The sequence below is a fragment of the Leucoraja erinacea genome, chromosome 5, assembly GCF_028641065.1.
Source record: "Leucoraja erinacea ecotype New England chromosome 5, Leri_hhj_1, whole genome shotgun sequence".
Classification (NCBI taxonomy): Eukaryota; Metazoa; Chordata; class Chondrichthyes; order Rajiformes; family Rajidae; genus Leucoraja; species Leucoraja erinaceus.
The window spans coordinates 18,572,003-18,585,054 of record NC_073381.1 but is presented as its reverse complement, the minus strand read 5'-3'; the positions used below and the strand labels follow the sequence as shown (position 1 = coordinate 18,585,054).

Here is a 13,052-nt window from a genome sequence, read left to right as displayed (position 1 = left end):
CCCCCCCCCCCCCGTGTGTGTGGGGGTGGTTAGTGTGTGTGACGCCGTAGCCCTCCCCCCGCAACCGCACGTTGAGGGGACGGGAACCAACGGGTCCCCCTTGGTCTAGTACACACTAAAATTCCATCACAACCTATCTACTTCCTCTTCTTCCAAACTGGTCCTTGTACTAGATTCTTCAACCATGCTTATGTTTATCCTAATATTTATTTGTTCTCCATGTCAAACTTTGAACATATTCCAAAGAATTGCTTTGAAATATCCCCCTATATTAAAAGCATAATATCTGCACGGTGTTATGTGTCAAAAGTTAATTATCGGCATGATTGTGTTGTAAAAATGATCGTCATGGTACTAATTTTTCATACCATTGTAAAGTTGAAGCATTTCTATTTGTAGGTTTTGACTTTGGAATGCGGCAGAATGGAGATAGAGTGAATCATGTAAATCTTCCACCTTGGGCTCGTAATGACCCCAGGCTCTTCATCCTGATTCATCGACAAGCCTTGGAGTCAGATCATGTTTCACAAACTATTTGCAATTGGATTGACTTGGTGTTTGGAAACAAGCAAAAGGGGAGAGCTGCAGTTTATGCTATCAATGTTTTTCATCCTGCGGTAAGTCTCCATCTCACTCAGTTCTCATATTCAGCTTTCAAATGCAAACCTCTCTATGAACTATCGTCTATAGGGCTCCAAGCAATTTTGAAATGCAGAAACTAATTCTGAGCTGTGCTTTGTGTAGGACATTGCAAATAAGATTAATGATTATCTGATTATTTTTTTTTTAATCATGTAAAATGGAAATGAATTTGAGTCTGCGAGTGGGAAAGGGGAGGTGGAAGGGAGGAAATTGCTCCCTCCCCATATTTACTGGGTAAATAACCATATAACAATTACAGCACGGAAACAGGCCATCTCGGCCCTTCAAGTCCGTCCGTTCCCCTAGTCCCATCTACCTGCACTCAGACCATAACCCTCCATTCCTTTCCCGTCCATATACCTATCCAATTTATTTTGAAATGATAAAATCGAACCTGCCTCCACCACTTCCACTGGAAGCTCATTCCACACAGCTACCACTCTCTGAGTAAAGAAGTTCCCCCTCATGTTACCCCTAAACTTCTGTCCCCTAATTCTCAAGTCATGTCCTCTTGTTTGAATCTTCCCTACTCTCAATGGGGAAAAGCTTATCCACGTCAACTCTGTCTATCCCTCTCATCATCTCATAACGTGCTACTCTGCTTTTAATTGTGTCATTCCCACTGTTTTTCCTCCTCTTCCATCATAGAGGAACTCGAGGAGGGGGCATTCAAGCCACATCAACATCTTGTCAATCTGTATTATAACCTAATGGCCAGTATTACACAGACTTCACAGATGTCTCACGGATTTACACCAGACCATTATCTCACAGATTCCACACCTTCAATAAATTTAAACCCTGTTTTAAAATACAACAAATTAAAATTACCTTTTGCTAATGTTAATCCATTTCAGATCATAATGGAAATAATATAAAGAATGATAAATAAAAATATAGCAAATACTTAAAATCTGAAATGAAAACACATGATGAAGATACCATGTAGGTTAGGCAGCAGTTACAAAGAAAAAAGAGCTACATCTCAAAAATCATAACTTAGAATTATTTTCTGTACTATAAAGTTGCAAGGATCATTGGAGGCAATTGCTCATAAAGTTCAAGAGCTGAATTTGCATATTGTTTATTTGTTATAAATGATTCATTTTAGCCCTGAAATTAGTTCTATATTTCCATTGTACTCTAGTATACCTACAATGCTAAAGTGATAGGAAATTGAATTCATTGGCATTCATTGCACGCCAGATGGATCGAATGGCCTAATGCACTGTTAGCTTCTGTAATAAAATGGTAAATTCATTGTAAATTTTAGCAAGAGACAATCTACAATTATACTAATTGATTAAAACAATAACTTTATAAATGTGGTTGTTACTGGGAAAGATTAATACAATCCAACTTTTAAAGGGCAGCTCCATGTATGGGGATGGAAGAAAACCTAGTTTGATTTTTTTTAGATTTCTGATGGGGTTTTTTACCTGTCTTTGCCACCCTAATCTTTCCACTCAAGGCAAAAAAAACAAAGGCTTGTTTCAAAAATCTAATTTAAAAGAGGTAGTCTAAAAGCTCTTGATTTTCTGTGCTGGGCTTCTCTTTGGAAAGATCAGATTTTGCCATATTTATCTGGGATCCAATTCTATCCAGTATCCATTGGTGAATGAAGACTTCTGCTTGTCCTGAAGGTTCTGCAACTGCTCAGCAAAGAAGCTGATCCTTTCTCATTGGTGAGCCATCCTGAAACATCATATAGCCAAAAGTCTCCCATGTCAAGCAAAAGTTGCATTTTCAGTGGCATTTTCTTTTCAATTCTTTCATTGCAATGGACTGGTGAAAATATTTCAATACAAATGGAGGGTGGCACAGTGATGATGTGGGGAGCGCATTTGTGTCACAACTCCCGTGACCTAGATTCAATCCTGACCTCAAGTGCTGTCATTGCGTGGAGTTTGCATGTTCTTGCTCCATCACATGGGTTTCCCCGATCTTCTGATTTCCTCCCATATCCCAAAGGCACACTGGTGTTAAAATTATTGGCTACTCTAATTCACCCCTCAGTGTAAGTGGTTGATGGAGGGATCAGAGGGGTGTTAATGAAAAGTGTGAGAATAGATTACAGGGAAATAAGTAGGAGACTGGGTTGTTCTGAGAACTGGCATAGATACCCTATGGCTGATACCCTTGTGAGTCTTACAGAAAAGGATAAATATTTTCAATCAGTTTTGCAATAAACTTACTCCATATTTTGCTGATAGACTTATTTTGGCATGGATGTGTCTGCTGTTGAAGACCCAGTGCAAAGGCGAGCCCTGGAAACTATGATCAAGACCTATGGCCAGACACCTCGGCAGCTCTTCACGGCTACTCATCCAAGCAAGCACGGGCCTAGACTGTCAATGGAGGGGGAATTGCCTGCAGCCATGGGTCTCCTTGTGCAGTTTGCCTTCAGAGAGAGCAGAGAGCACACCAAAGAAGTCATCTACCCGGTATTTATTGCAAGCTGTTATGTGGTTATAAATGATTCTTGAGTTTACACATTTATAAGTTAACCAGTTTAGTTCCTTATGGAGGAGACTTGATGGCCACTTCGCTCTCCTTGTTCATAGATGATGAATAGTCTCCATAATTAATAATCTTGGTGTATTTCTAAGTAGCGTGGGTTATTTTTCATCATAATTAGAGCTATTTTGTAAAATTGAAACATACAGGACATACTGATTAGTGTTTTAATTTTTAACATTGTTTCTTGACAGAGGTTATTCATTTTTGTTGCTATTTCATTTTTTTACATTAGATTGTTTTCTTTTAAATTTATTCACGATAGTGTTGCATCTGGGATCATGAATAATCACGTTATCAGTGATCTTGTACTTATTCAACTGAGATTTTCTTTCTTCCAAAATTTGGGAAATGTTAATTGTCCATTTAATCATCAATTAACTCTGTTTGTAAGCTTGGTGCTTACTAATGCCAACTAACCACCTTCTAGCCCTATATAATAATTCTTGAACAAAAATGTTTTGGAAGAGTTGTAGTGATTGATTGTTTTTCTTTAATATCATATAACTAGAGTCCTCTGTCGTGGATTAAAGGACTGAAGTGGGGCGAGTATGTGGGTTCTCCTAGTGCACCAGATCCTGTAATTTGCTTCAGTCAGTTCCACGGAGAACAATTTGGATCACTACTCGCATTGCCCACCAGAGCCATCTGTGGTCTGTCAAGCAAGTTTTGTCTCATGATGACTTACAGCAAAGAGCAAGGTACCTTCTTCATACAAAAGGTCTGCATGACATGCAACTTAGAGCACAGTAGGAAGCCACTAGGCCCAGGCAGTCCCTGATGATACTTATGCTCCATGTGAGTTGCCTTCTCCTCATCTTGCCCCACCAGCAAATCCCCCTATTTCTTTCACCCTTGTGAGGTTTTCTAGGTTTCCCTTCAATATGCCTCCAGTTTTAAATGTTTTACCTTTATGGCATGTCATCTATTTCCCAGTTCCCCATGAAAGTGGTGATGGACTGCTACAATGCTACTGTTCGCATTAGATAATAGATTATCAGTATTTTTAGATAAGGAAATCTGGGATGTAACCCCTAACGGCGCAGGCAGGTGGGACTAGTGTAGCTGGGTGGTGTGGACATGTTGGCTGGTGTGGACAAGTTGTGCCGAAGAGCCTGTTTCCACACTGTATCACTCTATGACTATAAAGGATATTGAAAAGATAAATGTGATGATGTAACTGCCTTGCATTTTGTGAATGATATACAGTGCAATAAAAACAGAGAATGCCAGGCAAGCAGATTGCTCTGTCCTGAATACAATTGAGGCTTTGAAGGTTTTTGTGACTACACATATTCAGTCAAGTAGAGGGCAAGTGGAATGCTCAGGGGTGCAAGCAGACAAAAGCGCAATTAATGTTTCAGATCATCTGAACCCGTGTTTCTCTCCACAGATGCAGTCTGATGTGTTCAGTACTTCAGGCACTTTCCCTTTTTTTCAGATTTTAAGTATCTGCATTTTTTCATTTGTAAGTGCAAAGTATTCTTTCATGCTTGCGGCTTGTGTCCTGCTGATAGTAAAACTGGAGAACAAGTCTTCAACATGCTCTACAATCATTGCACTTCAGTGGTTTGTCCAAATACATTTCTGGTTAGTGTTGTCAGGATGGTGATGGTAGTGGGTTGAAGCCGGTAATACAGTCAAAGTGTAGAGTTGGCATTTGGAATCCCTCTGGTGAAACACGCCCTTCGACCCACCAAAGCCATGCTGACCTTCTTACAAACTAAGGGCAATCTACAGAAGCCAATTAACCTAAAGTTCATGCACATCTTTGTGATGTTGAAGGAAACCAGGGCATCCGGAGGAAACTCGTGCGGTCTCAGGGAGAACATGCAAACTCCACACAGACAGTACCCAAGGTCAGGATCAAACCTGGGTCTCTAGCACTGAGACAGCAGCTGTGCCAACTAGGCCACCATGCCACCCTAAATGTATGGTGATCAGAACTGGACAGAATACTTCAGCATCTTTCCTACCACTGACATTAGACTCGCTGCCCTGTCTTAACACTGCTCCACTTTTTAAATAAGAATACCACATCTGCTGTCTCCAGTCATCTGGCACATCACCTGTGCCCATTTAAAAATCACTGCCATGGCTCCGGTAATCTTCCTCGTCTCCCAGCCTGGAAAACATCTCATTGAGCTGCGGGGATTTATTCACCTCTTAAGCCCATTCAAACATTCTATTTGATCGTCTTGTTGATCACACTTCCATTATTTTGATGGTGTTTGGGAAAGTTCTTGGCAGGATAGTTAGCCACATTGGATTTGTTCAGCTTTTGTGAACAGGGATGACCAGGGTAGTTGTCTGAAGAAGGGTCTCCACCCAAAATGTCACCCATTTCTTCTATCCAGCCATGCTGTCTGTCTCGCTGAGTTACTCCAGCATTTTATCTATCTTCGATGTAAACCAACATCTGCAGGCTCTTGTGTGTTGTGACATTAAAATAAAGAATGTTATCCATTAGTTGAACAATATGATTCTTCAAATTGAGCTTGACTGGTTGGCAGGGAAGATACCCTAAAACAGATGCCAGTCGTGATTGTTTTTAAATTATTATGAAGGGGGTCTTTGCAAAGTTGAAATGGCAAAAACAATATTGCCCTGTTATATTTTTGATACGTTGGTATCAGCTTGAATTATAGGGCAACGTGTTAATTAAATGTTCACTAAGATTAATTTCCATGGGAAATGAATAGTTTAATTTCCAAGAGATTTGTACTCTCGTCTCTGGAGCATTTGTCCACACTCTGTTGATCACGTTAACCATTATTCCACTGTTCCTTCTGCTCCCTGTGATCTTGAGTTGCATATTCAAGTCAAAAGTGTTTAATTGTCATCTATACTGGCAATGAGCAATTACATTGTTTTTTGCTACGTTTTTTACAGGCACATTAACTCAATAATACACAAATAAATAGACAATAATCAATAATGCAATAAATTAATAATTAATAATGCTGGGTACCATATAATGCAGTAACCCGCGTTTAGCAGATATCTATAATGAATTTTGGTTATAGCCCCCACGCCTCCCCTGGCTCGCGCCATCTCCCCGGCTGAGCTTACAGCCGCCACTGGCGGTCCACACAGCCACCATTGACCTTGCCGACACTCTCCACTTCCCTCTCCACCTGCAGGCCAGAGCCATCAATTCACCTGGAGTCCAGGCCCATTTCCAGACCAAGTCTGAAGAAGGGTCTAAAACCGAAACATCACCCATCCATGTTCTCCAGAAATGCTGCCTAAGCTGCTGAGTTACCCCAACAGTTTGATTTATTTTGTGTATTAACCAGCAACTACAGTTGTTTGTTTTTGCTACTTATACAATGAAATTACTGTACTCGGTTATAGCAGACAATTGGCAACAACGGACACCAACGGAGCTCTATCCGGCTTCGGTCATGGGTATAGAATGAGTAGAGCAGTGGATGGAGCACATGGCCTTGAGGTGCTTCTGTGTTGATGGTTATCGAGCAGGGAATGTTGCTGCCAATTCACACTGATTATGGTATACCTGTGTGAAAGTTGATGATCCATTTGCAAAGGGACGAGCAGAGACCCAGTTCTGAGTTTTGTGATAAGTTTAGAAGATTCTCACTACTCTGAATAATGTATTTTTTATCAGTATATACAGTGGATTTTTTTTTAAATCATCTCATATTCATGATACGTACTTCATCAATTGGAAGCAAGTTCTCTACCCGACCAAAGAGACTTATCACGTCATCACCCTGTGTACTAAAATTCAAGAAAAAAGAGCTTCATGTTTCCTGATTGTTGCTTCCTTATTTATTTCCATCTGAATAATAGGTGTTCGAAGTATGCACAATACAGATATCCAGTGGTCAGCCATTTTGAGTTGGGGTTATGCTGATAACATACTAAGACTGAAGAGCAAACAAAGTGAGCCACCAATCAACTTCATTCAGTGCTCTCCTCTGCACCAGGTATGAATTCAGGTCTGCAGTAGAGATCTCATGGTTTCTTACAGTCCACAGGTTTAATTTCTATTTCCAGACTCACAATTTTTCCTTATTTTTACCTTTGTATTAATGTTTAACAACATTGGTCAAAGATTAACAACTATTCTTTTATTTTCCCACACAATTATCTTAAATCTTAGTTCAGTCCTTTATTCCTCCATAAGAACATTAGCACATGGTTAATTAAGTAGGTTATGTTAAATATTAATAAGTCATTGTTTAAATCACAGCTACAATAATGTGGTCACTTCTCTGCACCACAGTTTAGTAAGAATCTCAAGGCCTTGGAGAGAGTTTACAGGAGATTTTCTCAAAGTTTATATGAGCATAAGAATTTGGAGCAGGATTAGGCCAAATAGCATCTCAAGTCTGTTGCATCATTGATAGTAAGATGGTTGCTGACCGGATCTAGACTTCAACTCCACTTTCCAGTCTTTTTCCCACCGATGTTGCCTTCATAGTAGATCAAACATATGACTGGACAACCCTCCATAGCTCTCTGGAATAGAGAATTCTAAAGATTCACAACTTTCCAAGAGAAGAGTGGCCTCGTCATCGCTATCTATAAACACCGCCCAAGTTCTAAATTTTCCCTCAAGATGAAACATCCATATTCAGTTTTTTTGCATGTTCAAAAAATGTAATGTATTTTAGTAAGATCACTTTGTGTTCATCAAATTTCAAAATATTATGGACTTCGTCTGCTCCATTTTAACACATAAGATGACGTCTTCATCTGAGAAATCAGTCTAGCAAGCAGTCTCTGAACTGTTTACAATCCAAATATATGAGAGGAGAATACAGCAGCTGCTGGTGTAACTCAAAGAGCTAGGCAGCATCATAGGAGAACATGGATTGGATACATTTTTAAACTGTACACTTTTTCAGGCTGATCCCAACGTGTAAAGTCACCGCTCCATGTTCTCTTGAGATGCTACCTGACCTGCTGGGTTACTCCAGTGTCTTCCAGTCTAAATATATTTTTTAATAAAATTACCGTCTGTGGCATGCTAATGCTTATGAAGTCTTACATAAATCCTCAAATGACCAATTGTAATTCTGTTGGGAAGTTTGATGAAATATTGAAAAAATGTATTCTTTGATATCAAAGAAATTAACATTTTCTGAAAGTTCATAATATATTTTAAGAGTCATGTCTTGGCAGCTGATTTAAACATTACAATCTAATTTTGAATCTGGTTATAAATTATCATTGGCTCTTTTACAGGTTACAAGTTGTGCGTGGGTGCCTGACAGTTGCCAGCTTTTTACTGGCAGTAAGTGTGGAGTGGTTACTGCATACTCGAGCAGGTTCACCAGCAGCACGGTATGTGTAAAAGATTCCGTTTGTGTTCATTGGTCTCCAACTGTTTTCCAGGTGTAAGCTTTATCATATTACAGCATTTATAAATTGAATTAAAATAGTGGAGAGGATTATCATTATTCCACTTCAGGTAACTGATTAATTGTCAGTCTGGGTGTGGTGGGCTGAAGAAGCTGTTTCCATGACTAATACTTGAATAACTGAATACTTGAATACTCTAATCTAAGACTTGAATAACTGAATCAAAATTGTTTAGTGTTTCTCTTGGGATTTTGTTTACAGATGATTCTTATGTCAATCAGAATGTGGTGAGTTTAAGTTCCATTCCTGAGATTTGTACATGAAAACACTTGCTAACACCATATTACTGAAAGACTGCAGGTCAGCAGGTTAAAGGTGTTATCTTTGATGCAATATTAAACAAAGTCTCAGGTGGCTTTATTCAACAGTTAATATCACTAAAGTAATGGTTACCACATTGGTATGTAAAAATTATAAGTCATGTTTCTTTCATTACAACAATGATTATACTTATTAAATTATATCAGAGGCTGTAAAACTATTTTAGCATATCTTAGGACATCCAAGTCTGTCCAAAGCAACTCCTCCACTGAAAATATGTAGTGTCTGCAATTCAGTGATTAGCAGAGATGCTGGAATGTACAGTATGTATTAGAAATGTGGTTAAGATACTGACATTTTTATTTCATTTTTTTTAGTCTTCTGAAATTGAAGTGGAATCTAAAGTCTACCTGTATGGCCATACTGCAGAAGTAACCAGCTTGTGTGTCTGCAAACCATACAGCATTCTCATCAGTGTCAGCAGGGATGGAACCTGCATTATATGGGATTTGAACAGGTTTGATGAATAAATATTTTTTATACAAGGCTGTCTAAGAATCAGTTTATGTGGTCATAAATTAATTTTAACATAACAAATTCTGAAGAAATTGTACAAGAATGCATATACAAAAAATGCCTCATATATTTTCACTGGCTCAAAGTTGCTGCCAGTTGCCTTACATCCACAAAGTACAAAGAAAGGAAAGAAGAGGGAACAGGTGTGGTGGAAGGAAGGAATGGGAGGGAAGGAAAGAACAGGAGGTGCAGGGGAGCCAATGAAGGAATAGGGGACATTATGCTTAAATGTTACTACTTCCTCCTGTAGCCCACTGTTGTCATCACTTGCATATCAGTCTTTTTCCCTGGCCCTCTAGCCTAAACATACATTAAAGTTGCTTTGATATAATGTGACCAGGTGCTGTTTTCTTTATATAGTGAACTCCTTTGTTCTCTCAATGTGCAAGTATCCTTTTAGTTTAGTTTATTGTCATGTGTACTGAGGTACAGTGCAAATGTTTTTTGTTGCGTGCTATACAGTCAGCGGGAAGACTGTACAGGATTAAAATCAAGCCATCCATGGTGTACAGATGGAAGATAAAGGGAATAAAATTTAGTGCATAATAAAGTCCAGTAACGCCCGATTAAAGATTGTCCCAGGGTCTCCAATGTGGTAGATGGTAGGTCAGGACTGCTGTCTAGTTGGTGATAGGATCGTTCAGTTGCCTGATATCTAGGAGCAGGTTACATTTTGCATTGTGTGATTACTGTTCTTGAAATTTAATTTTAGTCTTTAAAGTTCTATGATGGTTATTTACAAGTCCTGATTGCTCTCATCTCTCTTCCTTGTCCTACAGGTTGTGCTATGTTCAAAGTTTAACAGGACATAAAAGTCCAGTGACAGCGGTTTCTACTAGTGAAACAACGGGTGACACTGCAACAGTTTGCGATTCAGGTAAGTGTAATGGATCTTTGGCTATTTGCTGTTTTCGATAGTACTGTTATCTGGCCGCCTTCCAGGTTACTGTTGTTTCCGCTAACCTATTACCAGGAGGTCGTAGACCTCATTCAGATGTGACGGTACATCTGATTCCTTCTCCCTTGACCTATTTATCCTAGTGATTTGCAAAGCTGATATAACAAGAATATCCTTTGGCTGAATTAGTAAAATCACGATGTTGGTGGAAGTATGTCCCATTAGCAAAAGGATTTAAGTATAGGAGCAGGGAGATTCTACTGCAGTTGTATAGGGCCTTGGTGAGACCACACCTGGAGCATTGCGTACAGTTTTGGTCTCCTAATCTGAGGAAAGACATTCTTGCCATAGAGGGAGTACAGAGAAGGTTCACCAGACTGATTCCTGGGATGGTAGGACTTTCATATGAAGAAAGACTGGATAGACTCGGCTTGTACTCGCTAGAATTTAGAAGATTGAGGGGGGATCTTATAGAAACTTACAAAATTCTTAAGGGGTTGGACAGGCTAGATGCAGGAAGATTGTTCCTGATGTTGGGGAAGTCCAGAACAAGGGGTCACAGTTTAAGGATAAGGGGGAAGTCTTTTAGGACCGAGATGAGAAAAACATTTTTCACACAGTGAGTGGTGAATCTCTGAAATTCTCTGCCACAGAATGTAGTTGAGTCCAGTTCATTGGCTATATTTAAGAGGGAATTAGATGTGGCCCTTGTGGCTAAAGGGATCAGGGGGTATGGAGAGAAGGCAGGTACAGGATACTGAGTTGGATGATCAGCCATGATCATATTGAATGGTGATGCAGGCTCGAAGGGCCGAATGGCCTACTCCTGCACCTATTTTCTATGTTTCTAGAATAGTTCAGATAGTTCATCTACATCCTGCTATGAAAAGAAGATGAGAAATAGAAATCAATAAATTGTCCTTAAAAAAAAGAATGGACTAAAATGTACAATAAAACTGGGAAAATACGTGTCAACTTACTTCACAGTTCAAACCTCAGTTTAGACATGTTTCCTTGCCACAATAGGTGCATTAAACTGGTCAGTTGGTACAAAGCCATTTTGTACATGAACAGGCAATACTCCTTGTGCAATGGATTAGCTCTTGCACAACTAAACATTCACAAAGACCTTTCCTCCACCAGATTCACAGTTGGGTACTCGTGGGGTAACTAAAGTGTTAAGTCACTAATGTTAAGGAAATGGTAATGAACTTGGGGAATGGATGGAGTTGCAGTGAATGATCAAGAGAGGGAAGATGTAGTGATTGAAGTCAAAGTTCGCATTGAGTGGTGTAGCCCCCACAGTAAGGTTGGGTTCTGGAATAGATGTAGGTAGCTTCCTGTGGGTAGTTCCATCTGCCAGTATCCAAGGCCCAGAACTGGTCCCCTTTGAGTTCCATTGAACAACCCTCATGAAGACCTTCTGTACAAAAGGACGGCACCATTCACAGGTCACAGATAAGCAAAGGAATTTTAAGCCAGTGGCATCTTATGTGAAAGAAGGAGCTGCAGATGCTGGTTTACACCGAAGATAGACATAAAATGCTCAGTAACTCAGCGGGACAGGCAGTATCTCTGGAGAGAAGGAATGGGAGACGTTTTGGGTCGAGACCCTTCTTCAGAATCTTATATGAGTTAGACTGTTCAATATATTGCAGCCTATGCTCGGGTCTCTTCTTGCATTCTGATGGAGCAGTTGGTAACCTTTGTGTGATAAAACCAAGTTTTTAGGGATTTATGACAACATATACAACATAATTCTTTGACATGTTTTCTTTCATGAGCTGCAATAATCTTTATTGTATTGGATTGAAGACAGCAGTTTATTCATTGCAACGTTCATTATCCTGAAGGATGACTTTAGTTTTAACCATATAACCATATAACAATTACAGCACGGAAACAGGCCATCTCGGCCCTACAAGTCCGTGCCAAACAAAATTTTTTTTCCCCTTAGTCCCACCTGCCTGCACTCATACCATAACCCTCCATTCCCTTCTCATCCATATGCCTATCCAATTTATTTTTAAATGATACCAATGAACCTGCTTCCACCACTTCCACTGGAAGCTCATTCCACACCGCTACCACTCTCTGAGTAAAGAAGTTCCCCCTCATATTACCCCTAAACTTCTGTCCCTTAATTTTGAAGTCATGTCCTCTTGTTTGAACCTTCCCTATTCTCAAAGGGAAAAGCTTTGTCCACATCAACTCTGTCTATCCCTCTCATCATTTTAAAGACCTCTATCAAGTCCCCCCTTAACCTTCTGCGCTCCAGAGAATAAAGACCTAACTTATTCAACCTATCTCTGTAACAGATCTGTTTTGTAATTTTTTTTTCCCTTAGTTGGTGGTGGTAGTGACCTGAGACTGTGGACAGTGAATGGAGATCTCAGTGGCCACGTGCACTGTCGAGAAATAATTTGCTCTGTAGCTTTTTCCAATCAACCTGAAGGTGTATCTGTCAACGTGATTGCTGGAGGGCTAGAAAATGGCATTGTAAGGTTAGTGTCATACCATTGTAACTGAGCTATAATGTATATCCTCATCATCTCCACAAGGAAAATTGGCACAAACTAAATTTGAGTCTATAAAAGACTGAAAATGCTGTTCACTCACTTATGAAGAAGAATGTCTGAAATAGACAGTTGGAATATAATATAGTTACGTTTTGCTCATATTATACAGGAATTTTCTGTGATCCCTTTTGAAGTATGTGCAGTTTTATTTTCCTCACCTGAATACGGATATATTTTCAAATCAG

At 39.6% G+C, this 13,052-nt stretch overlaps 1 protein-coding gene across 3 annotated transcripts in view; it reads left to right on the top strand.

Moving 5' to 3' along the window:
• The window catches only part of lyst (lysosomal trafficking regulator), a 208,392-nt gene that overhangs the window by 183,245 nt on the left and 12,095 nt on the right, over nt 1-13,052 (top strand). For all 3 annotated transcript variants that reach the window (XM_055635156.1, XM_055635157.1, XM_055635155.1), the window contains 8 exons: nt 400-617; nt 2,856-3,086; nt 3,671-3,860; nt 6,976-7,112; nt 8,377-8,475; nt 9,192-9,331; nt 10,170-10,267; nt 12,636-12,792. In XM_055635156.1, coding sequence (XP_055491131.1) covers nt 400-617; nt 2,856-3,086; nt 3,671-3,860; nt 6,976-7,112; nt 8,377-8,475; nt 9,192-9,331; nt 10,170-10,267; nt 12,636-12,792 — 1,270 coding nt within the window. The remainder of the gene's footprint in view (nt 1-399; nt 618-2,855; nt 3,087-3,670; nt 3,861-6,975; nt 7,113-8,376; nt 8,476-9,191; nt 9,332-10,169; nt 10,268-12,635; nt 12,793-13,052) is intronic.